Source organism: Psammomys obesus, unplaced genomic scaffold (genome assembly GCF_907164565.1).
Source record: "Psammomys obesus unplaced genomic scaffold, mPsaObe1.curated_primary_1811, whole genome shotgun sequence".
NCBI classification, from domain to species: Eukaryota; Metazoa; Chordata; class Mammalia; order Rodentia; family Muridae; genus Psammomys; species Psammomys obesus.
The window spans coordinates 14,454,898-14,478,779 of record NW_026585504.1 but is presented as its reverse complement, the minus strand read 5'-3'; the positions used below and the strand labels follow the sequence as shown (position 1 = coordinate 14,478,779).

The 23,882-nt window shown below is 43.4% G+C and overlaps 2 protein-coding genes across 3 annotated transcripts in view; one reads left to right on the top strand and one right to left on the bottom strand.

The window, feature by feature from the left end:
* The window catches only part of Catsper2 (cation channel sperm associated 2), a 23,313-nt gene extending 22,838 nt beyond the window's left edge, over positions 1-475 (bottom strand). For both annotated transcript variants that reach the window (XM_055625498.1, XM_055625573.1), the window contains exon 1: positions 344-475. The gene's annotated coding sequence lies outside the window, so the exon portion shown is untranslated. The remainder of the gene's footprint in view (positions 1-343) is intronic.
* Positions 476-817: 342 nt separating this feature from the next.
* Pdia3 (protein disulfide isomerase family A member 3) lies at positions 818-22,666 on the top strand. Its single transcript, XM_055625684.1, has 13 exons — positions 818-1,118; positions 9,468-9,546; positions 10,936-11,053; positions 12,662-12,769; positions 15,192-15,321; positions 17,515-17,631; positions 17,901-18,026; positions 19,058-19,240; positions 19,554-19,662; positions 20,029-20,157; positions 21,021-21,100; positions 21,609-21,666; positions 22,275-22,666. Exons 1-13 carry the CDS (start codon positions 952-954, stop codon positions 22,386-22,388), a joined length of 1,518 nt encoding a protein of 505 aa, XP_055481659.1. The 5' UTR covers positions 818-951; the 3' UTR covers positions 22,389-22,666.
* Positions 22,667-23,882: the final 1,216 nt, after the last annotated feature.

Below are 23,882 nucleotides of genomic sequence, written 5' to 3'. Positions count from 1 at the left end.
CACACACACACACACACACACACACACACACACACACACACACACACGTAGTGCAGACCATCGCTCCCAGTCTCAGGAGACTGAGGCCAGAGTATAGAATGTTCTAGACCTGCCTGGACTACAGAATGAATTCAAGGCCATCCTGAGCAATTTAGTGTGCCCATGTCTCAAAAAAGTCAAAAGGTCCGGACTAGGGTTATTAATTCTGCGATGGGTCGCTTGCCTAGCATTGTGGAAGGTTCCGGGTTCAATTCTCAGTTCCCCACCCTCTCAAGCAAACAACAACGGGATCGGTGTGAAAGCAGGAGGGCAGGAGGCCTAAGGTAGGACAAAGAATACAGACCTCACGTGGACCTGACAAAGCAGGATACGAGGTGGGGCGGCAGCAGGATGTGGGGTTACTACGCCCTATAATTGGACAAAGCAACAGCCTGACATTTGGAAAACGTGTCGCGCTGTGCTCCGAAGCGTGTGAGCGCCGCAACGCCCCGGAGCGAGGGAGCCGGGCAGCTCAAGCGCCGCTCCGGGCCGCTTGCGGGCCTCACTTCCGCCCACTCGGCCCTGACTTCACCGCTCGGCCTTCGCGCCGGCGCCCCGAGCGCCACTCCTCCCCGGTTGGCGGAGTTGAGGGCCGCTCCGGCTTCGCCGTGCCCCACTTCCCGCCGACCCCCGCCGCGGACGTCGCCGCAGCGTCCGCCCCGCCCCGCCTCGCGCGCCGGCCAATCGGCAGTTACCAGCTGGTTCGGCCCGCCCGACGCAGCGCGACGCAGCCAATCGGAGGCTGCCACACTGCGGGCCCGAGCCGGCCTAAGGGGTTGGGACCTCGGCGGCAGGTCTGCCCGGGCCAGACGCGCGAGCGCAGGCGGCGGCTGCAGGTTGTGGGTGTCCCCCTTCTCGGCTTCCCCACCCCCGGCCCCGACCCTCCGACCGTCCCCGCCGCGTCTCGCCGCCATGCGCTCCGGCCGCCTAGCGCTGCTCCCGGGCGTGGCGCTGCTGCTCGCCTCGGCCCGCCTCGCCGCCGCCTCCGACGTGTTGGAACTCACGGACGAAAACTTCGAGAGTCGCGTCGCCGACACGGGCTCGGCGGGGCTCATGCTAGTCGAGTTCTTCGCGCCCTGGTGAGGCCCCCTGGGCTTGCGGGGTCAAGGCCGGTTGGGCGCGGGGGCGGTTGGGCCTACGCAGCGCTGGCGCCCTCCGCTCTCCGGCAGGCCTGGCTGCGGCTGCTTCCCGGCTAGTCGACGGGGAGCCGGCCCGGAGGTGCTCCGCCGCGGGTGGGGGTGGGGACGGAGCAGATCCGGAAAGGAAAGAGCCTGGGCTCCCCCGGAGGGCCACGTCCTTTCCTCCGCGTTCCTGCTGCACTTCCTCTGTGGAGGGTATCCCCTCCCCCTCCGGTGTATCTGTCTCCCTATCAGTATCTAGGTGAGTCAGTGTAAATGTCCCCTCCTCGGTCTGCATCACCAGCCAGGCATCCCAAAGCCTTAGGGAGGAGGCAGAGGTCCTCGTAAGTGTGGATCCCAAGCTGTTTTCTCTCTTCTTGTCCCCACCCCAGAGCCATAGGTTTCTAACCAAGGTCACTCAGTGCCTACAAAATGATCCTAAGAGCTTTCTTGACACGGGCCTTACAGTAGTTTACTTTAAGCTGCAGGCGCCTCTATTAAAGAGAAAGTAAAAGAACAAGAGTAATTTCACTAATCATAATTGTCAGCCTAAGATAGTTCTAGAAAGGTATAACAATGTCAGTGAGAAAGTAACCACTGTTGGAGAAATACTCCATCTCAGGGACTCCTTAATGGACAAAAGTGTAAACTGTTTAGATTAGGTGTGACCCCCAAATAAAAACTTTCTTGGGGAGGCAGAGCAAATAGGAATTCTAGTTTTGTCACTAGCGGAAGATTGGGCAACTTACAAATTATTACCACAACAAGCTAGTTACTTTAACAGAGATAGTTAAGTAGATTTGTATTTTTTGCCCTCCTGGCACAGTGACCCTTAATTCAAAACTGTTCAGTGGTACCAGTAAAACAGTGTGTAACAGTTTCACTGTAAATTATCCTTGCTCCTGGCCCTGTGGGATCATTACAGTCCAAGCTTATCTGACTTAGTCACACTCAAAAGTCCTGTACCAAAGACTGCCTGAATCAGAAAGCTATACTAGAGGCAAGAAACAAAGTGTTTCTGAGCCTGGGATATTTCGTGCTCAGACAGATTACACATTACGGATAGTGTTTATACATCTCTAGAATTCATGTTTCCTCTTAGAAACAGTTTATGATGGTTATATAATCATGCCATTAACTTTGAGGGGGTGTCACTTGGGTCCAGCTTCTTTGACTGAAGGGGTCATACAAGTTGAGAATTGGGGGTTTTTAAACAATTAGTTTGAAGTATGGATTTTAGTTAAGGCTTTGGGGTATGGCTCAATGCTTGCCTAGCTTGTTCAATCCTCATTATTGAAGGGGGAAAATATATATATGTACACACACATATACGTATGTATGTGTATGTGTATATATACTTAAGTCGGCCCCTCTGTATAGTTCAGGCTGACCTTCTTTTTCTTTTAAGACAGGGTCTTGAGTTGCCTAGCTAGCCTTCAGTTCCTGATACTCTATTCTGAATGCCCCACCACACCTGGCTTCAGACTTGTCTTTCTACTAAAAATTGTTGCACCTGCTTTTCTGAAGACTTCATACCCCATAATGCATTGAACTATCAAGAGTTGGGTGGCTTTCTGCTGTGGTGTCTGCTTAGAAGATAAAATCATCTTCCAAGTTGCCAGCAGGAAAGATTAGTTTTAACAGTTGTTTGTTTTGTTTTTAATCTGTTCCTTTGCTTGTTTTTCTGGGACAGTCTTATGTACTCAGACTGGGTTTATTCTTCTAAGTCTCTGCCTCCCAGATGCTGAGATTATAGGCCACCACACCAAGTTCTAGAGATTGAGTTCTATGTTACTTATTTACTCTTTTCTCTTGCACATAACAGGAGTACTGTTCCCTGTTAGAAACAATGAAGAATTTTGAGATAGGGTCTTACTGTAGCTTTGGCTGACCTGGACCTCTGAGGCCTGAAACTAAAGGTGTGCACCACCACACCATATGAGATACCTAATTAACAGTAAAATGGAGACTGGATAGATGGCTCCGCAGTTAAGAGCACTGGCTATTCCAGACGATCCGGGTTCAATTTCCAGTATTCACAACTGTCTGTAACTCCAGTTCCAGGAGATCCAGCTCCTTTCTTGGCTTCTTTAGTCACTACACACACGATACACAGACATAGATGCAGACAAAACACCCATACACGCAAAGTAAGGGGAAAAATACACTTAGAGTGGGGGGAAAGGGAGGCTGGAGGGATGTCTCAACAAGTGTATTCGAGGTGAGGTGTCAAAATGGAGTCTGGGTGCAGTGGATTGCGGTACAGCGCTTGCCTGCCTCATCAAAGCCCCACCTAGGTTCCATCTTCACTTAGCTCTACCCCTTTAATTTTGTAAGTGAAAGTGAAAGATTTCTTTGCAAGCCACTGTTTCTCTTACGAGGTTTGGTTCATTTGGAACAAGTTTTTTATGTCCTAGAGCCTGGCTGTGGACCATTACGCTGTCTTCGCCTCCTAAACACTTGATGTAGAGGTGTGAGTTACCTTTTTTTCACTAACCTGTGCATTTGTAGGGATATGAATATCTGAATTTCTCTGAGAAATAGCAGTAGTTAAATGTTTTTAAGTCTTAAACATCTCCTTATGTTGTAGATTTCTGGTCCTTAATGTCTGCAGTGCAAGCACTGTGTCCCCAGCCTCTAAAATTAAATCTTTAATGTTAGTTTTAATTTTTTTCTGTTTTTATACAGAGTTTCACTATGTAGCTCTGGCCATACTGGAACTCCCTACATTGACCAGGCAGGTCTCAAACTCACAGAGATCCATCTGCCTCTGCCTTCAGAGAGTTGGGATTACAGGCGTTCTCTCCATGCACTTTACTGTTTGCTGGCGGTTTGTTTTGTGTGTTCTTCCGTATTCCTTTACTTGGCTCTCCTTTCTTGCTCCCAGTCTTTTCAACATTGAGATTTCATTGCAACTCTATCCTTCCCTGGACAATTTACTCATTAATCCTTCTCCAGACTGGGATTCCTATAGGGAAAGAACTGTCCACTTCTATCAGAGGCTAAAATAATTGTATGAGATGCAGTGCAGCATGAAGTGATAACTACTGAGTATTACATGTTGAAGTTATCTGTGGTTCAATACCATCTCTGAGAGTGGTGAGTTCTGGGTTTTAATATTGGCCAGGAATGGGTAAAAGAGGTAATGGGTTCTGTGATAGACCCTCATTTCCCTTAAAGTACACCTGATCCTCTTCCTGGTTGGTTGTCTGAAATGGGCAGTCTTTCCCATTCTCATAGGAACTGTTTGTACATTTGTTGGTCTTATGGATGGTGCCACTGCTTAGAGCAATTGGTTTTAATCTTAGCTTGTAGCACACTGACTTCTCAGGTTCTGTGTTGTGACAAAACACCATGACGAAGGCAGTTTGTTAAAGAAAGCTTATTCCAGGTTTACGGTTTCAGAAGCTTGGAGTCCGTGTCCATCATAGCAGGGAACAGTAGCTAAGGGCTCTGCTCACATGGTGAGACAACCTTGAAGCAGAAAGCGCTAAGTAAGAATGATGTGGGGGTTTTTTTTTGTTTGTTTTGTTTTTTACCTCAAAGTTGAACACCCCCCCCCCCCCAAATGACACACCTCCCAAGGGTTCTGCGTAAGCAAGGAGAGACCAAGCATTCAAATATGAGCCTATGGGGGCCTTTGTGTGTATGAACAGAGGATATCAAGTACCCTGGAACTGGGCTTACACAGGGTTGTGGGTGCCAGGAACAGAACTCCGGTCCTCTGCTAGACTAGCAAGTGCTTTTACCTGCTGAGCCATCTCTCCAGCTGTCTGTCGCTTTAAAAAATGTTTGCTATTGTGGGGCCAAGGACAGGTTAATGGTGTTTGTTCTTTCCTTCTACCTTTACATGGATTCTGGGGATCTCTGGTTGTTGGGCAAATGTGGCAGGTTAGTAGGTGCCATCCTTGCTGTCTACCCCATTGCCAGTGTGCTGCTCTCATCCTGGAAGTTGAGCCCCAGGCCTTAACCACATTAAGGAAACATTCTGATGCCGAGCTACATTCACTCCCCCCCCCCCCCCCCCCCCCCCCCCCCCCGCCTTCCCTTCTCTTCTCTTTTCTCTCCTTTCCTCCCTCAGGTAAGGCCTTGAACTGAAAATACTTTCTCAAAAACAGGCTGGCGAGATGGCTGGGGTTATGGGCTGGTGCCTTCGCGCCGGGCTTCTTGGGGATTCTCGACATGAGCCATGCCTACTTTGCTTTCTTTTTGGAGACAGGATCTCACTGTGTAGACCAGGCTGGCTTGAAAGTCAGAGATCCACCACACTTGGCCTTGTATGAATACTTTTATATATATTTATGAATATTTTTATATTTTTCATTTTTTTGTCTCGTTTTTCAGGACAGTTGAGGTAAAGAAGTTAACTTTTGCAAGAGACTGGCATGGTATTATATGATCATGGGAAATAATAAAAACATAAGTTGGTATGCTTTTCCCAGAGGGCTGCCACAAACACCTGCTCTTTCATCCCAAAAGTCCTAACAGTCCCACAGGTGTGCTTGCCATGCATGTGGGTGTGTGGCATATTCTTGTCAGTATACACCTAGCACCAGCTGTACATTATCTCTTCAGAAAAACTCAATGGGTTGCAGAGGGATCACTTTGAGAAGAAGGCTGAAGAGTTCTGTGACCCCTCTAGAGACAGTGAAAATAGAAAACAGAAGGGAAAAAGTCAGGCAAGGTGGTGCATGTCTACAGTTCCCCAGAATTTGGAGATGGTGGGTCAGGACTTCAAGGTGCTCTTTCACTACAAAGTATTGTGCCTCTGAAAAGTGTGTCTAGATAAAGAATTTTAAGAGAGTAGCTCAAAAACAAGGCTCAGTGATTGAGAGTGAATGCTGCTTTTGCAGAGATCCCAGATTCTATTCCCAGCCTCTATCCTGGGGCCTTGCAATTGCCTCAAACTCCAGTTCCAAAAGAATTGATGACCACTTCTGACCTTCATGGGCACCTATACAACCTGTGGCATACCCACACACATACACAAAAGATTTAAAAATTAAAAAGAAACACCTGTAAAACTGCATATTCTCTAAGGTGTTTAGGACACCTGTTGAAAAGTTGTCAGTGTTTTTAAATGAAGGACCAAGTAGTAGTACAAAAGAAAACACTAACAGCATGCTCCAGAATACTGTTTACATTTTGTGTGTGTGTAGGTCAGAGGGTGACCTACCAGAGCTGATCTGCTTTTTGCATCATACTGAAACCAAGCTCTGGTCATGTAGCTTAGTGACAAGCACATTTACCTACTAAGCCATCTTGCACACCCAAATGCACATTAAGAATATAAAAGTACATTTGCACAAGCCACCTGCACTACAGAGAGGCCAGCTGTAGTCAGTGATGAAGTCCATCTCAGGAAAAAAGTATAAAAGGACCAAATAATAGACACCAAACTCAGGATGGGGGAGTACAGGAAGGTTTCAGCTGCATTGCTTCCCCCCACCCACCCTTTTTAATGTTTTTTGAGACAGAATTTCTCTGTGTAGCACTCACTGTCCTGGAACTCATTCTGAACCAGGCTGACCTTGAACTCAGAGATACACCTGCCTCTCAAGTGCTGGGATTAAAGATATGTGCTACCACTAGCCAGCTGTTGGCTTGGGGGGCGGGTATTGATTCTTCAGACTGGGCAGTGAATAAATAGTAATATCCTGTATTTCGTGGATAACACAAATTATTTTATAGCCTAGGTAGTAACATCTTTCTTTCCTTTTTTGGTTTGGAGACGGGTTTTCTGTGTAGCCCTGGCTGTCCTGGAACTCAGTCTGTAGACCAGGCTGGCTTTGAACTCAGAAATCCACCTTTCTCTGCCTCCCGAGGGCTGGGATTAAAAGCATGCACCGCTACCACCTGCTAACATAGCCTTAATGATATATAAAATAATGGTTCTTCTCATAATCGGTGACATCATAGATGCATTCAAAATATGCTGTTGTGTCTTTTTTAATTTATTTACTATTCTCTCATAAAATACCTCAGCCTCTACTCCTCCCAGTCTCCCCTGGACCCACTGTTCCACCATTTCCCTTCAGAGAAGGTCACGTCTTCCAGGGAATCAACCAAACTCAGCATAACAAGATGAAGTAAGACTAGGTTCAAGCCCTCATATCAAGACTACTAGGCAGCCCACAAGGAGGAAACGGCTCCCAAGAACAAGCAAGAGAGTCAGTCACCCTCACTCCCACAAGAACACAAGCTTCATGACATAAGACGAGGAACTAGTGCAGATCCATGCAGGTTTTGTGGTGGTTGCTTCAGTCTCTGAGGGCCCTTGATTCTGTGAGCCATGTCTCCTGGTGTCCTAGACCCTCTCTGGCTCCTACATCCTTCCTCCCTCTTCTGTGGGGTTCCCCAAGCATCACCTAATGTTTGGGTGTGAGTCTCTGCATATTCTGTCAGGTGCCAGCTCCTGGAGGACTCCTCATTGGGCTAGGTACCAATCTATGAGTGTAGCAGAATATCGGTTAGGAATCATTTTACTGAGTTTTGGGGACAGGGATGTTCATTGCTTTTGGTTCTACCCTAGGTCTGTGAGCCATTAGCTTGCAGTTAATGGCCCTCTAGGCGACGTCGGCCATGGGCTTGAGCCTCAAGTTAGACCAGTCACTGGGGCCACCATTGCCCCAACACATCTTGCAGGCAGCATAGGTGTGGGTCGGTGGTTTTGTGGTGCATTAAGGTCTCAGTCCTGCCACTGGAAGCCTTGTGTGGTTACAGAGAGCCTTGCTAGGGTCTCCCTAGATTCCAGGACGTTTCCACATTTCCCCATAAATGCCCCTCTATTCCAGTTGACTTGCTATACTCTACCCCTTCGTCCCTCTCTTCCCCACCTGACCCCTCCTGTTTTCATGCCCACCTGTACCAGTCCACCTACAAAATCTGTTTCCCTTTCTCAGGAAGATCGTGTTCCATGCCCACTTTCCCCCAGTGGGTGGTAGTGTGATTGTCCTTCACTTAATAGCTAATATCCACTTACATGGAATATATATTATGCTTTTCTTTTTTGGTCTGGGTGTCTTAACAGCTGAGTAATACTCCATTGTGTAAATGTACTACATTTTCTTTTCTTTTTTAATTTTATTGCATATTCTTTATTTTGTGTACATGGCAGGCAGTTGTTGGTATGTACGTGCCATAGTGCATGGGTGGAGGTCAGAGGACCCTTTCTTCTGCCGTATAGGTCCCAGAGATGGAACTCAGCTCACCAGTTCCATTCATTGCATTCCTTCTATGTTCTGTAATGAATGAATGTATTTGAATTGGTTTTTTTTGTTTGTTTGTTTCTTTCTGAGACAGTGTTTCACTATTTAGCCCTGGCTGTCCTGAAACATGATCTATAGACCAGGCTAGCCTTGAACTCAAAGAGATATCCTCCTAAGTGCTGGGATTAAAGGTGTGTGCCACAACCATCTGGCTTTGAATTATTAACAAAATACAGATTCTAATTATTTTAATGTGATAAAAAACAATTGCCGTGTGTGTGAAATTTTCTTTTCTTTCTTTTTTTTTTTTTTTAAGCATCCTAGCACTTGGGAAGCAAGAAGCAGGCAGATCTTTGAGCCTGAGACCAGCCTGGTCTGCATAGAGTTTCAGGATAGCCAAGGATACGCAGAAAAACTCTTTGTCCGGGGGTGGCGGGGTAGGTTACGGGACATGGGAGTTACTCCTTTAACTCCATAGATGGAAATCTACAAGAAGGGTTATATTATAGACTAAGCAGAATGCTGCTGTTCAAAAAAAAGCCCTATAAATGTCACTGTAAATGCCCTGTAAATGACACTACAGAGTTAAGAACAGTTCTTGTGAAGAGAATTGATGGGTACGTTGAGCGTATTAAGAGCTGAGATAACTAAAGAAGCCAGAGAGAATGGTGCTGGGGTTCACCTGAAGCACTAGCCATTCCACCCCTGGAAGCACATTTGAGAAGCAAGGGAAAGGAGCCTGAGCAGCTGGAGTGTGTTCCCTGGGAAGTAATTCATAACAGTCATGCTGGTGGCTCGTGCCTTTAATCTCAGCACTTGGGAGACAGAGGCAAGCAGATCTTTGTAAATTCCAGGACAGAAGTCAGTATTCAAAAATAGGGGTTTAGGGTAAAGCCTAGTAGTAGGATAATTGGTTTAGCATGCCTACAGTTAAAATCTCCAACAGAGGTTGAAAAAGGAAGGTCCCAGCCTGGACTATGTAACACAAGACCCTATCTTTGGGGGGGGGGAACAAAATATGATTTGAGATTCTCCCTAGATAGAAAATATCAATAAGTTTGTGCTAAACTACGAATCTGGCTTCTTTTTTTCTTTTTAATAGGTGTGGACATTGCAAGAGGCTTGCCCCTGAATATGAAGCTGCAGCAACTAGATTAAAAGGAATAGTCCCGTTAGCAAAGGTGAGCATCAAAGGATTCACTAGGAAGGAATGTGTGTGGGAGCAAGTGTGCATGGAGCCATGTGAGTCCTTGGGCTTAGCAACAAGCTTCTTTCATGCTGAGCCATCTCACTGGCCCAAGTACTTTAATAGTATATAAAACCGGCTTTGGGGGAGGGGATTTGGGAGGTGGCTCCAAGTTAAGAGCATTTGGCTGCTCTTACAGATGTCATGAGTTCATTTCCCAGTATTCAATTTGGTGGTTCACAACCATTCTTAATTCCAGTCCCGGGAATCTGAGGCCTTCTGACCTCTGCAGGCACTGCATGCACCTGGTACGTGAACATGCAGACAAGACACTTGCACACAAAATAAAACATACTTTTTAAAAGGAAAGAAAGGGTCAGACAAGGACAGTAAAGGTGTGGCTATAAGGGACTAGCCTGAGCTACCTGAGACCTTGTCTCATAAAGAAACAGGCAAAATAGTAATGTTTAATAAATTTTGCCATTCTGTAGTATTCTCATAGTCGTTCCAGTAAGCATTTTGTGTGTTAGAAGTTTTTTGGGTTTGTTTTCTTCATTGTTTGTTTTTGTTTTTTGTTTTTAGATTTATTTATTTATACAATGTTTTGCCTGCATGTGTGCCTGCCCACCAGAAGAGGGCACCAGATCTCATTTTAGATGGTTATGAGGCATTATGTCCTTGCTAGGGAATTGAACTCAGGACCTTTGGAAGAATAGCCAGTGCTCTAAATCCCTGAGCTATCACTCCAGCCCATATTAGAAATCTTTAAAACTACATTTAATCCAGATGTTAAGCAACTTGACATAACAAAAAAAAAAAAAGTTGTAATTTTTATTTTATGTGACTATGTGCATGAAATGAAGCTTGTAAGGCTGTGCATTAATTTTCTGAACCTCACTTGACCCATGTTTGGACATTGAGATCAAACCCCAGAATCTTGTAAAGGTTGGTCTTGTAAAGGTGTTTGCTGTGGTTTTTAAACCAATCGTTTGCTCTTGTGTAACAAGTATTGATGCATTTACCAGTGAACAAATTAAGTACAAAATTAAATTATCTTATCCCAGCTAAACATTGAGTATACTAAGCACATCCTTTTGGAAATGACTGTCACCACAGTAAATCACTGTTAGGAATGAGAATGTAGCTTAAATACTAATTTTAGAGTTTCTATAGAAAGCCAAGGAATTACATTCTAAAGCATTTCTTGAACAGTTCTGATGTGGTTAGGTAGCACCCATACAACTTTAAGGCCTAGTGATCGTTGTTAAGTATGCCAAGAAGTATTGATCCTCTGTGGATATAACCAGTCGTATTATTTTGGGACTGTGATAAAATCTTGCAGGAGGTACTTAGATAACAAAATAACTCTTGTTCTAATCTTTAGGTGGATTGCACTGCCAACACAAACACCTGTAATAAGTATGGAGTCAGTGGCTACCCAACCCTTAAAATATTTAGAGATGGTGAAGAGGCAGGTGCTTATGATGGGCCTAGGACTGCAGGTAAGGACCCTGGACAGCTTTAAACCAGGCCAGGCTTAAGGTAATTAGTTTAGTTCCTTCCTTCCTTCCTTCCTTCCTTCCTTCCTTCCTTCCTTTCCCTTCCTTCCTTCCTTCTTTTCTCCCTTCCCCCTCCCCTCTCCCCTCTTCTCTTCTCTTCTCTTCTCTTCTCTTCTCTTCTCTTCTTTTCTTTTCTTGTCTTTTCTTTCTTGAGACAGAGTCTCACTATGTAGCTCTGATTGTCCTGAAACTCACTATGTAGACCGTACCATTTACACAAGTTTTAGACATTTCTAATCCTCTTGCCTCAGTTTTATAAGTAATGGCATAGGAATGTGCCACCATACCTGCCTCCAATTATAGTCTGAAAATTGAATTAACATTTTGTTTTGTTAAGATTTGAAGCTAACGTGAATAAATTGTAATTAATAAAATAAAATTTTAAAAAGACTAAAGAAAGATTTCAAGCTAGCCCAGAGTTAGGTGTGTGTGTGTGTGTGTGTGTGGGAGAGTGTGCCCTCAAGCACAGGCATGTGCTAGCTATCAGGTTAGTGCTCATTATGGCTGCCTCTATTTAAAAAGTAGTGGTGAGGGTAACTGGGGGGGTCCACAGAAAATGGTCAGGAAGGGAGCTCAGTGGAGAGTCACTTGTTTACCGTGATTGAGATAACCTTGGGTTAGATCTGTAGCATGTACAAGAGATACACACAGACGTTGAAAACTTAGAGATTGGAACTGTTGTCTTGGGAATGAAAAGTAATATAGCTACTATGTAAGGAAATGTGGTGATTCCTCCAAAAATTTAAAGCAGAGCTCACCACTGTGTATAATAGTGCATGCCTTTAATCCCAGCCCACAGGAGGCAGACAGGTCTCTGTGAGTTTGAGGGCAGCCTAGTCAAGATTATGAATTCCAGGACCCTGTCTCAAAAAAAACAAAACAAAACAAAAAACAGAAACAGAGTTCAGGATCATCATTAGCTATATATAGTGAGTTGAAGGCCAGCCTTAGCTACATAGGACTCTATAAAAAAGAGGGCTGGGCTTCAGGTTACCATATAACTTGAAAGTCTGCATACGGAGTAGTTTGTTTAGGCCCAGAGGCACTATACACTACTGAGCCACTACCTGATTGATATAAGTTGGGCTTAGTAGCAAATTTTTGTAACCCTAAAACTTAGAGGTGTTGGGAGAAGGTTGTTTGAGGACAAAGCAAGCCCCTGCTGTACAGCCTCAGCTAAGAGGCCTGTCTAAAAGAAAGAGCCACTTGTGGAGTTATGGGAGGCAGTTTGGGTAGGGTGCCACCATCACTCCCAAAAGAAGGAAGAAACAGGGGTGTGTTGAAGTCTATATTGCTGTTTTGAAGATGAAGGAGTGTAATTTTCTGTGTATGTGTATGTTTAGAAGGATATACCAGTTACTACTTAGCCTTGTTGGCTGAAATCAAGTAAAAGGACACATACACTGAAGCTAAACCTCTGTGTGTCAGAAAGAAATCAGATGGCTTAGGGACAGGAATAGTAAGAAACTTCATTAAAAACGTGTACCTTTTGAATATTTTAAACCCTTACCTTGTCACTTATATGTGTTAATGTAAGTTTTATCTTCTAAGATGGAATTGTCAGCCACTTGAAGAAACAAGCAGGACCAGCTTCCGTTCCTCTCAGAACTGAGGAGGAATTTAAGAAGTTCATTAGTGATAAAGATGCCTCGGTTGTGGGTAAGTAGCAGATACGTGTTTATGCCACCAAATTGATTGGACTTTAAAGAACCTCCATGAGGGCTGGAGAGATGGCTCAGAGGTTATTCTAGAGGTCCTGAGTTCACTTCCCAGCAACCACATAACCATGTATAATGAGATCTGGTGCCCTCTTCTGGCATGTAGGCATACATGCAGGCAGAATGCTGTATACATAATAAATAAATCTTTAAAAAAAAAAAAAAAAAAAGAACCTCCATGTGTGAGAAAAGCACAAAGGTAAGGCAGCTTAAGCAAACATGAAGCAGTTGAAAGATAACTGACAGCATGCTGTAATGGAGAGAGAATGGTTCCTTGTGTCGGTTTGTATTCTTAGAGATGGACGGGTTTAAGTTCATTTTAAAAACCATTTAATTTCATTTAAAAGAAATTTTATGTGTGTGTAGCACACTGAGGTTAAAACCTTGCCCTCAGTCAAGCAGTGGCGACACATGCCTTTAATCCCAGCACTCGGGAAGCAGAGCAGATATATTTCTTGGGTTCGAGGCCAGCCTGGTCAACAGAGCCAGGACAGCCAGGGCTACATAGAAAAAACCCTGTCTCAAAAACAACAACAAAAAATGAGCTGGCCTCAGTGTCTCACACTTGTGATCCCAACACTCAGGGAGGCAGAGGCAGGCGGATCACTGTGAGTTCGAGGCTAGCCTGGTCTACAAAGCAAGTCCAGAACAGCCAGGGATGCCTAGAAAAATCTGTGTGTTTTGGGTGGGGGGCATTGCTTACCCTCAGGTGGGCCTAGTGGCACACATCTTTAATACAGTTTTTGGGATGTGGAGACAGGCAGATCTTTTGTTCTAGATATAGTAAAAACAGACCTGTTCCCTTAAAAAAAATGAAAAACTTAAATTTAAACCTGTACCCGATGTTTATATTTCTTAGTCTCCTAAACCTAAAATAAAGCTGATTCTCTGAAGTAGCAGATAGTTTTTACCATGTACATTTGGCTTATCCTGGATTTAACAAATTCTGAATGTTACCAGGTATGCTAGAAAGATGGCTTAGTGATTAAGAGTACTTGCTGCTTGTCCAGAGAACTAGAATTCTGTTTACTGCACCTACCTTGGGTATAATTTTAACTCCATAGGTACTGATGTCCATTTGGCTTCCTTGAGTACCAACTCAGACAAAAATACGAATTTTTTTCTTTCTTAATTAACCATAAGGAGTCTCTTTATTCATCTACTTAATTTGTATGAGTGTTTTGCTTCCATGTATGTACATGTACTACATGTGTGCCTGAAGCCCAAAGAGGTCAGGAGCCATTAGATCCTCTGAAACTAAAGTTGTAGGTGGTTGTGAGCCACCATTGAGTGCTGGAAACTGAACCCAGGTCTTGCAGGAGCAACATGGTGCTGTTAACCACTGAGCCATTTCTCCATTCCTAGTAGGCATTTCTAAACCCCATCCCCATGTCCCGTGTACTATGTGTCATCATCCCCTGTCCCACTGTTACTGCATTTTGGGAGAAGAGTTTGAGACAGCATCTCATTAAGTAACCTACAGGGCTCTGGAACTGGAGATGGCCTTCAGTCTAGGATTACAGGCATGTATATTTCAGGGCACTCAAGAGTCCCTTTACAGACAAGGCATAGGGAGAAAGGGTAAAGTGATGATAGTGGGGGTTTTGTTTTTAGACAGGATTTCTCTGGGTAGACCAGGCTGTCCTGGAACTCACTCTATAGACCAGGCTGGCTGTATACTCACAGAGATGTGGCTGTCTCTGCCTCCCAGGTGCCAGGATTAAAAGCATGTGTACGACCATATTTTGTTTTATGTGTGTTATGTGTGTGGGTGTTTTGCCTGCATGTCTCAGTTACTCTGGAGCTAGACTTACAGACAGCTTTGAGCTGCCATATGAGTATCAGAATTGAACCCATATTCTTTGGAAGAATAGTCCGTGCTCTTAACCCCAAGCTAACTCGTCAGACCCTGTTGCCATGTTGTTTTAATCTTTCTTTTCTCTTTTTCTTTCTCTCTCTCTCCTTCTTTCTCTCTCTTTTTCTAGTTTGTTTTTGTTTGTTTGTTTGTTTGTTTGTTTGTTTTTTGAGACAGGGTTTTTCTGTGTAGCCCCGGCTGTCCAGGACTCACTTTGTAGATCAGGTTAGCTTCAAACTCACAGAGATCTACCTGCCTCTGCCTCCTAAAACTCTTAAGAAGTGAGGCAGTGTGCCCAGCCAGATCTATTCTGGAAAACTAGAAGGAAGACTTCATTTCTACCAAATTCTCTCTCTTACTTTCTTAAGAGGATAGAGAAAGAAATATTGTGTCATATATCTAAAGCAGCCTGGTCTTAGCCTGAATTATGTTGTTTATAATAGACTGAAGGCTTTGAAAACTAGATAACAGTATTGGTTATTCCCTGTCTTTTACATTTTCTGTGCAGGTTTTTTCAGGGATTTATTCAGTGATGGGCACTCCGAGTTCCTAAAAGCAGCCAGCAACTTGAGAGATAACTACCGATTTGCACATACCAACATTGAATCTCTGGTGAAGGAATACGATGATAATGGAGAGTAAGTGACTAAATACAAGCATCTTATATAAGCAAATATATGTACAAATGTAAGTGTTAAATATATAAAGTGAGTGATTTTTTCCCCCTTTTGTGGGCTGAGGAGTAGTATTTAAAAAAGCTAGTTTTTAAAAGATGATAGACAGACCTACCAAAGACCTTAGAGTGGTGGCATGTCTTTAATCCCAGCATTTGGGAGGCAGAGTCAGGTGGATCTCTCAGAGTTCAAGGCTAACCTGGTCTACAAAGCAGGTCCAGGATGCTACCCAGAGAAACCCTATCTCAAAAAAACAAAAACAAAAACAAAACGAAAGATAAGGGATAACTGGGCAGAGTGATGTATGTCTTTAATCCTAGCATTGGGAGGCAGAGGCAGGTAGATCACTGTGAGTTCAAGGCCAACCTAGTCTATAAAGTGAGTCAAGGACAGCCAAGGCTATACAGAAAAACCCTCTCAAAAAAAAAAAAAAAAAAAAGAGGAGGTAGGGATTTAGCTCAGTAAGGTCCTGGATTTGGTCCTCAGCTCAGGGGGAGGGGGGGCAAAATAACAAAAAGACCAAAAAAAAAAAAAAAAAAAGAGAGAGAGAGAAAGGAAAGAAAAAGGGGCTGGAGAGATAGTTCAGTGGTTAAGAGCTCTTGCAAAGGACCAGACTTGAGTTCCAAGCACCCACATCAGGCAGCTCACAACTACCTATAATTTCAGGGGTTCTGGCAGATGTCCTGGCTTCTGTGGGAACCTACATGGACATCACAATGAAGGCCTCATAAAAGGGGGTGGTTGGCTTTTTTTGTTTGTTGGTTGGTTTGTTTGTTTTTGAGAAAAGGATCTTGCTGTGTAGATCAAGCTGGACTTGAACTTACAGCAGTCCTGTCTCTGGAGGAGGTGATTCTTGGGAGGTAAATGTTTCCAGGTAGCGTGTAGCAATTGGATTGGAAATGATTGTAGACCAAAGCTCAGGAAGTATCTTCTCAGGAAGTGCTTGCCATACACCACACACAGAGTCTGCATGTGTCAGGGTACACCTGTTTGGGTTTTTATTTTGTGTTTTGAGACAGGGTTTCTCTGTGTAGTCCTGGCTGTCCTAGAACTCACTTTGTAGACCAAGCTGCTCTCAAACTCAGATGTGCTTGCCTTTGCCTCCTGAGTGCTGGGGTTAAAGTCATGAGCCACAAAATAACAGCAAAATAGAAAAGGCACTAACAACCTTTGTTTGTTGGTTTGGGTTTTGGTTTTTTTGAGACAGGGTTTCTCTGTGTAATACAGCTCTGGCTGGCCTGGATTCACTCTGTAGACCAGGCTGGCCTTGAACTCACAGAGATCCACCTGTCTCTGCCTCCCGAGTGCTGAGATTACAGGTGCGCGCCGTGCGCCACCATGTCCAGCAGAAATACTTTTTAAGGAAAGATTTATTTATAGTTGGGAGGGCCAACACAGGTCCACATAGTGAGCTCCAGGCCAGCAAAGGCGTAAAAGCTTGTCTTTGGGGGGGGGGGGCAGTCAGGGTCCATTGTAACTGGAGCTAGACTGGTGTTAGCCTCCACTTGAGTGGAGCATGGGTCTTCTAGAATTACAGCCAGTGCTGTTAAGTGCTGAGCATCTCTATCCCATACGTTTATTTGTTTATTAAAAGGAAGTTTGAACTTTTTGTTTTATTTCTGTTATGGTACCTGGAATTGAACCCAAAGCAGACAAGCACTAGATCAGAAGGTTTTAAGCAGGATCTCTCTGTAGTGATCCTGCTGCCTCTACCTCTCAAAAGCAGAGATCACAGGTGTGTGTGTCGAAGTGCCCCTGTCTTGTCTGAGTTTTTTGTTTTTGTTTTTGTTTTTTTTTTTGCTATAGGATCTCCCTATGTAGCCCTGGCTGATTTGTAGACCAGACTGGCCCCAAACTTAGAGATACACCTTCCTCTTTTTTCTTAATGCTGGGGTTAAAGGTATCCAGGGGGTTGTTTTATTTAGTTTGTTTTTTCAAGACAGGGTTTCTCTGTGTACATACCCTGGAGTCCTTTGTAGACCAGACCAGGTTGGCTTCAAACTCAAAAAGATATGCCTGCCTCTGCCTCCCTGCATGCTGGGATTACAAGTGTGAGCCACTGCACCCAGCTAATGGTGTCCAGCTTATTCTGAGCTTTAAATGAAATATGAGAGACAATTCTGCTGTTTAAGACACTTTTTGGTTTTGGTTTTTAAGGGGGATCACTTTATTTCGCCCTTCACATCTTGCTAACAAGTTTGAAGACAAAACCGTGGCATACAATGAACAGAAAATGACCAGTGGCAAGATTAAAAAGTTTATTCAGGAAAACATGTGAGTACCTCTTTTTATCTGTAATTGGTTGTGTTTTAGCTCAGTCACCCAGCAGGCTATGTTTTGGCTTAAATAAAATCCATACAAAGGATTACAATTTAGCTACATAATATTGAAGCTATAATGTCTAGACGCAGTAACTCTTATCATGGTTCTGTATGTTGCTCAGTACTTGTATTAAATGTTGATAATGACTTCTTATGTTACCACTTTGGTAATTCTATATGACAACTAGAAAATGACAAAGCTAATGAATTTTTTTATTTCAGTTTTGGTATCTGTCCTCATATGACAGAAGACAATAAAGATTTGATACAAGGCAAGGACTTACTTACAGCTTACTATGATGTGGACTATGAAAAGAATGCTAAGGGTTCCAACTATTGGAGAAACAGGTAATAAAAACCATCTTGTTATCCTGGGGTGTAAGATTAGATGAGAATGGAGCAGTGATGTAGCTGAGTTGGTACATCTAGTATGCACAGAGCCTTGGTTTGGTTCCCAAGCACCGTGTACATACATGCATATGCCTGTGTGCGTGTGTATAGGCCACACGGCTTGCCTGTCGTTAGTTCTACCTTGTGAGTCTTGGGGATCAAACTCAGATTGTCAGGCTAAGCCATCTCACCAACCCCAGCACCACATTTAAAAACAAAAACTGAGTGTGATGTCACAGGTATAATCCAAGCATTTAGAGGAAGAGACAGGACAACAAGAAGTTTAAGGTTAATTGTGCTACACCTACATACTAAATTTGTGGCTAGTCTGGACTGCAAAGAGTCTGTCTTTAAAAGAAAGGGGCAGCCCAGGCAGGGGTAGCCCACGTCTTTAATCCCAAGCAGATCTCTGAGTTCAAGGCCAGCCTGGTCTACAGAGTACGATACAAGATAGTCAGGGCTAAACAGAGAAACCCTGTCTTGAAAATAATGATGATAATAATAATAATAATGGGGGGAGTGGAAACAAACACATGCCTTAAAAACTGCATGAAGTCATAAGGGACAAGTAATACACTATTACATTATCTTTTGGGCATGAATTGGCTCTTCTTTGCTGTACTGTATGGTGAAAGGTGTAGGCTTGATGTGCAGTGCACTTACAACATTGGCCCACTTGTTTACGGATTCTCTGTCCATTTTTCCTTTATAAATTTCTTTTCAGGACAATTCCTATCGTGGATTAGGTACCATCACCAACTTAGTGATTCTAGAAGGCTGAATGGATCATAAACTCTTTGCTTTCTAGCTTCCTCCTTCTTGTTTTCAAAGTCTTAGCCTGGCATGTTGATGCAGGCTTTTAATCCTAGTACTCTGTGTTCAAGGCCAGCCTGGTCTACATACCCTGTCTCTTTAATTATAAATAAGTAAACTTTGTTATACTATTACATGGTCGTAGTACAGATATTTCTCTTACTTCCTCCTCACAGGGTGATGATGGTGGCAAAGAAATTCCTTGATGCTGGACACAAACTCACCTTTGCTGTAGCTAGCCGTAAAACCTTTAGCCATGAACTGTCTGATTTTGGCTTGGAAAGCACTACTGGAGAGGTTCCTGTTGTGGCTGTCAGAACTGCTAAAGGAGAGAAGTTTGTCATGCAGGAGGAGTTCTCGTACGTAGCATTGGTTCAGTATTTGACTCAGAAAATCATTAAAGCCTAAACGCTGAGGATTTAGTATGGCATTGGGCTGGGGAGAGAAGTCTTAGTCAAAATCTCTGAATATCATTTTTCTCAGCTTACGTACTTTGAAAGATTGTGTTTTTGCAGACTAAGAAAAGGGTAGCAGCTTGGAATTCTTACATAATCCCACTTCATTAGAAGTAGTAGGTGGAGGCTGGGAATGGTGGTGGTATGGTGCATTTGGGAGGTAGAAGTGAGAGAAAAGGATCATGAATTCTGGTGAGATTCCGTCTTTCATTTGCAGGCGGGATGGCAAGGCTCTTGAAAGGTTCCTGCAGGATTATTTTGATGGCAACCTGAAGAGATACCTGAAATCTGAACCTATCCCAGAGACCAACGACGGGCCTGTCAAGGTGTGTTCTCAAGCTCTTACCACCTGTCAGCTGTGGGTTCTTCCCAAATCCTGATAGATCTAAACAAAAACATGCTGACATTTGTTTGTCTTTAATGCTAGGGCTCAAACCCGCATTAAACACCACTGAGCTACACCCCCAGCTAAGAAACCCATTACAGTTGTAGTAGGTAGCTCAGTAGGGAAAGCAGTTGTTGCAAAAGCCTAAAAACCTGTTGAGTCACCACGTAACAGTGGAAGGAGAGAAAGCCTCCACATTTATGCATGTATACACACAACAGGTAAAGTCGTAAAGAAGCAAACCATGAGGTAGCATTTGTTTTTGTTTCCTGTGACTTTTTATGAAAGAGAGTCTCCTGTTTTCTAGGTTGTGGTAGCAGAAAATTTTGATGAAATAGTGAATGATGCAGATAAGGACGTGCTGATTGAGTTTTATGCTCCTTGGTGTGGTCACTGTAAGAATCTGGAACCCAAATACAAAGAGCTGGGAGAAAAAGTAAGTATGAGCCTCCTTCTGAGTAGGAAAGTGATCCAGAAGTTTACATACATATTAAGCATAGCCTTAATTCCTTAATACTAATATTTTTCCTATTGTTTACATGCTTGCTCTTGACTGCCCCCTAGTGTCTGTAGCCTGTAGAGACGTTCACAGACAGCCACCTAAGCACATCAGGCTCATATCTGTGTCGTAGTTAAAATTGTCTGGGGTTTTCTCCACGTTGGTTTATGAATTTATAGTCATTCATTTTAAACTGCTTTGGGGTTTTGCCCTCATAATGTAATTCAAGCCAGGTAAATTTAAAAGTGGGTATGTGTAGTTGTTGTGGTTCAAAGCCTGAGCATGTACTCAGCCTCCCACACGGAAGACTAGACCTGGCTTTTTATGTAGTAGTATATAAAAACCAATACGAAAAAAGAGGCTAGGAAGTTAGAAACTATTGTGTTCTTTTCACTCAAACAAAACCTTTAAAAACAGGTAAAAGGCTGGAATTGTGTTAAGTGATAGATCAGCAAGTACTTGTTAGTGAAAGCTTTGCCAGGCTGGCTTCAAACTCTAAAATCTGTCTGCTCTCACCTCCAAAGAGCTAGAATTAAAGGCATGAGCCACTAAGATCTGGGTTGGAAACAAGTGGTTAGCTGGCCTGGAACTTGTGGCTATCCTCCTGCTTCCATCTCCAAGAGTGGGTAGGTGGGTGCATGCTCGTGTTTATTGGTTTAAGGTAGGGTTTTACACTATAGCTCAAGCCAACCTAAGTTGGTGGTAATACCCCTGCCTCAGTCTCTTCAGTTCTGGAATTACAGATAAGTTCTTTGTTGTTGACTTTTTAAAAACAAGAAGTTTGACCTTCTTATTAACAGCTCAGCAAAGACCCAAATATTGTCATAGCCAAGATGGATGCCACAGCCAATGATGTGCCTTCTCCATATGAAGTCAAAGGGTAAGCTGATGAACAAGTGGGAGTTTTGCTTTGCTTTGGTTTTGATTTTGAGACAGGGTTTCTCTGTGTAACCTTGGCTGTCCTGGACTCAATTTCTAGACCAGATTGGCCTCAAATTCACAGAGATCTTCCTGCCTCTGACTCCCAAGTGCTGGGATTACAGGCATGCGCCACTGGGGGTTTGGGGGTGGAATTTACTTTCTTACCTAGGCTGGCCTCAAACTCCTGAATTCAGGCTACCCTACCCTTAGCCATCTGAGTAGCCACCAAGAAACTATTTCCTTGCTGAACATAGTTTGGGAGATGAATTTCTTAGGTTTCTGCAGTGGGGTCCCAAAATTACTCTTATCTTGTGATCTCTCATTTGAGTATTTATTTAGCCATTCATGGAGAGTAACATCTGATTAGATTAAATCCACAAAGAAAAATTATTCTAGAACACTTCTGGACAGGTATGTTAGTATTACTGTGAGATCCCATTGGTGAACTTTTGTTTCCTTTTTCCTAGTTTTCCTACCATCTACTTCTCACCAGCCAACCAGAAGCTAAATCCAAAGAAATATGAAGTAAGTGTGTTGTCCTATTTCCCCAAAATACACACAGGTGCACAAACCATATTGATATGTATACAGCTTTTTTTTTTTTTTTAATGATTTATTTTTATTTTATTTGCAATGGTGTTTAGCCAGCATGTACATCTGTATGAGGATGTCAGCTCTTAGAATTACAGACAGTTGTGAGCTGCCATGTGGGTGCTGGGAGTGGAACGCTGGTCCTCTGGAAGAGCAGTCAGTGCTCTTACCCGCTGAGCCATCTCTATAGCTAGGATACCAAATTCTTTTATGGCATATTTATTGTCATTTTATTTGTGGCAGTGGATACGTGTTTGAAAGTCAGGCGACAGCTTTGGGGAGTCTCTACTACCACTTGGGATCTGGGAATCAAATTCCATTAAGCCATCTCACTGGCCCTTAACTATTTTGTTGTTGTTTAAAGATTTGTTTGTTGACTGTATGTATAGCATTCTCCCTGCGCACAGGAAGAGGGCACCAGATCTCACTATAAATGGTTGTGAGCCACTGTGTAGTAGTTGGGAGTTAAAACTCACTCAAGAATCTTTGGAAATGCTCAGCCAGTGCTCTTAAAATTAAATTTTTTTTTTCTTTTTCTTCAGGGTGGCCGTGAATTAAATGATTTTGTTAGCTATCTACAAAAAGAAGCTACAAACCCCCCTATAATTCAAGAAGAAAAACCCAAGAAGAAGAAGAAGGCGCAAGAGGACCTCTAAAGCATTAGCCAAATGCACCACTTTGTAAAAGGACTCTTACACCAGAGATGGCAAAACCATCAGAGGACAGAATGATACATTCTGAATCCTGTTAAATTTTCTCTAAACTGTTTCTTAGCTGCACTGTTTATGAAAATACCAGGACCAGTTTATGTTTGTGGTTTGGGGAGAAAATTATTTGTGTTGGGAAGAATGTGGGGGTGGGGGGAATTAAGTTGGGGTTATTTTCTAATTTTTTTTGTACATTTGGAACAGTGACAATAAATGTGCCCCCTTTATACTGTCGGTTTCTTCCCCTCATGGATTGGAGAATCAGGGTCTCTAATCTGTTATTGTAGAACTTTCTTTGGGCTAGAAATGTTTGGTCTGTGCTTTTCAATGCTTGTATCTAAGCCAGGCATGTTGACACACACCTGTAATCCCAGCACTTCATAGATGCAAAGAGATCCAAAGTTCAAGGTCATCCTTGGCTACATGGCAGGTTTGAGGCTAGCACCTTAAGCTATATGAATCTCAATCTTTTTAAAGCTTTGTAATACTTATGCTGATCCCCATATCTTTGGACTGGCTGGGTTCCATTACCATCTCTAAATTGTTTAAATTTCTTAATTTTCCTCCGTAGCCCAGGCTGGCCCTGAACTTGTGACAGTCCTCCCTCCCTAGGCCCCAGGTGCTGAGATTACAGTTGTTTCTGGCCTTGTTCATGTCCTGAAGACTGCTTATCCCTGCCATGCAGCCAAGTTTCTGCATGTTCATACCTAAGAGCTGTTCTCTGCCTAGAAATGCCTTGTGTGAGGAGCTGTCAGCACTGCTGGGCGCAGCTCTCCCTAAGTCCTTGGGTGTAGACATTAACTTTCCTCCAGTGAAACAAACAGTGTAATCCTGGCAAGAACAAGAACCTAAAGATCTGTTTTCTTTTGAATGGATTAAAGTATTGCCCTCTTTTTATAGCTAAATTAGACTCTTGTCCATAATTGTAGCTTTCAGCCCTAGATAATTCTAGATACACAGCCTTAATTCTTAATTAACACACAAAGTGAAACATTTTACTGTAATCCCTTGTTTTTCACTATGTTTTTGGTAGAGACTGACAAATGCACATCTGGAACATACACGCTGCTTTAAAAACAACGTTGGGGGCAGGTAATGTTGCTTAGTGGTAGAGCATGTGCCTAACCTGTATGAGTAAAGATGACCATAACCTTGGAGACTCCAGTTCTTAACACTGGTCCGGAACATGGGGTTCAGTCTTTCAGAGAGCCTCAAAGGTAGCTCAGAGAGACAACGCTGCTTGGATAGCTAAGGCTAATGACCACACAAAAGACACAGAAGCAATTGGTTTTAATTTTTCAGCCACGTTATAGCACATGAATGACACCAAGCCCTTACATCTAGGTACGCTATAAGTCCAAGGAGTTCTGACATCAGAAATTCTCATTTTTGCAAGCCGACTCAACTTGCTTATTTGCCTAGTCTTAAGGTGTGTGACCTGGA

What these genes read in the sequence shown, in the direction of transcription:
- Pdia3 (XM_055625684.1), top strand. Translation starts at nt 952, where the DNA reads ATGCGCTCCGGCCGCCTAGCGCTGCTCCCGGGCGTGGCGCTGCTGCTC. An exon ending in TCCAACTATTGGAGAAACAG is followed by an intron (nt 18,027 to 19,057) that starts GTAATAAAAACC and finishes TCCTCCTCACAG; the next exon opens with GGTGATGATGGTGGCAAAGA. An exon ending in GTCATGCAGGAGGAGTTCTC is followed by an intron (nt 19,241 to 19,553) that starts GTACGTAGCATT and finishes TTTCATTTGCAG; the next exon opens with GCGGGATGGCAAGGCTCTTG.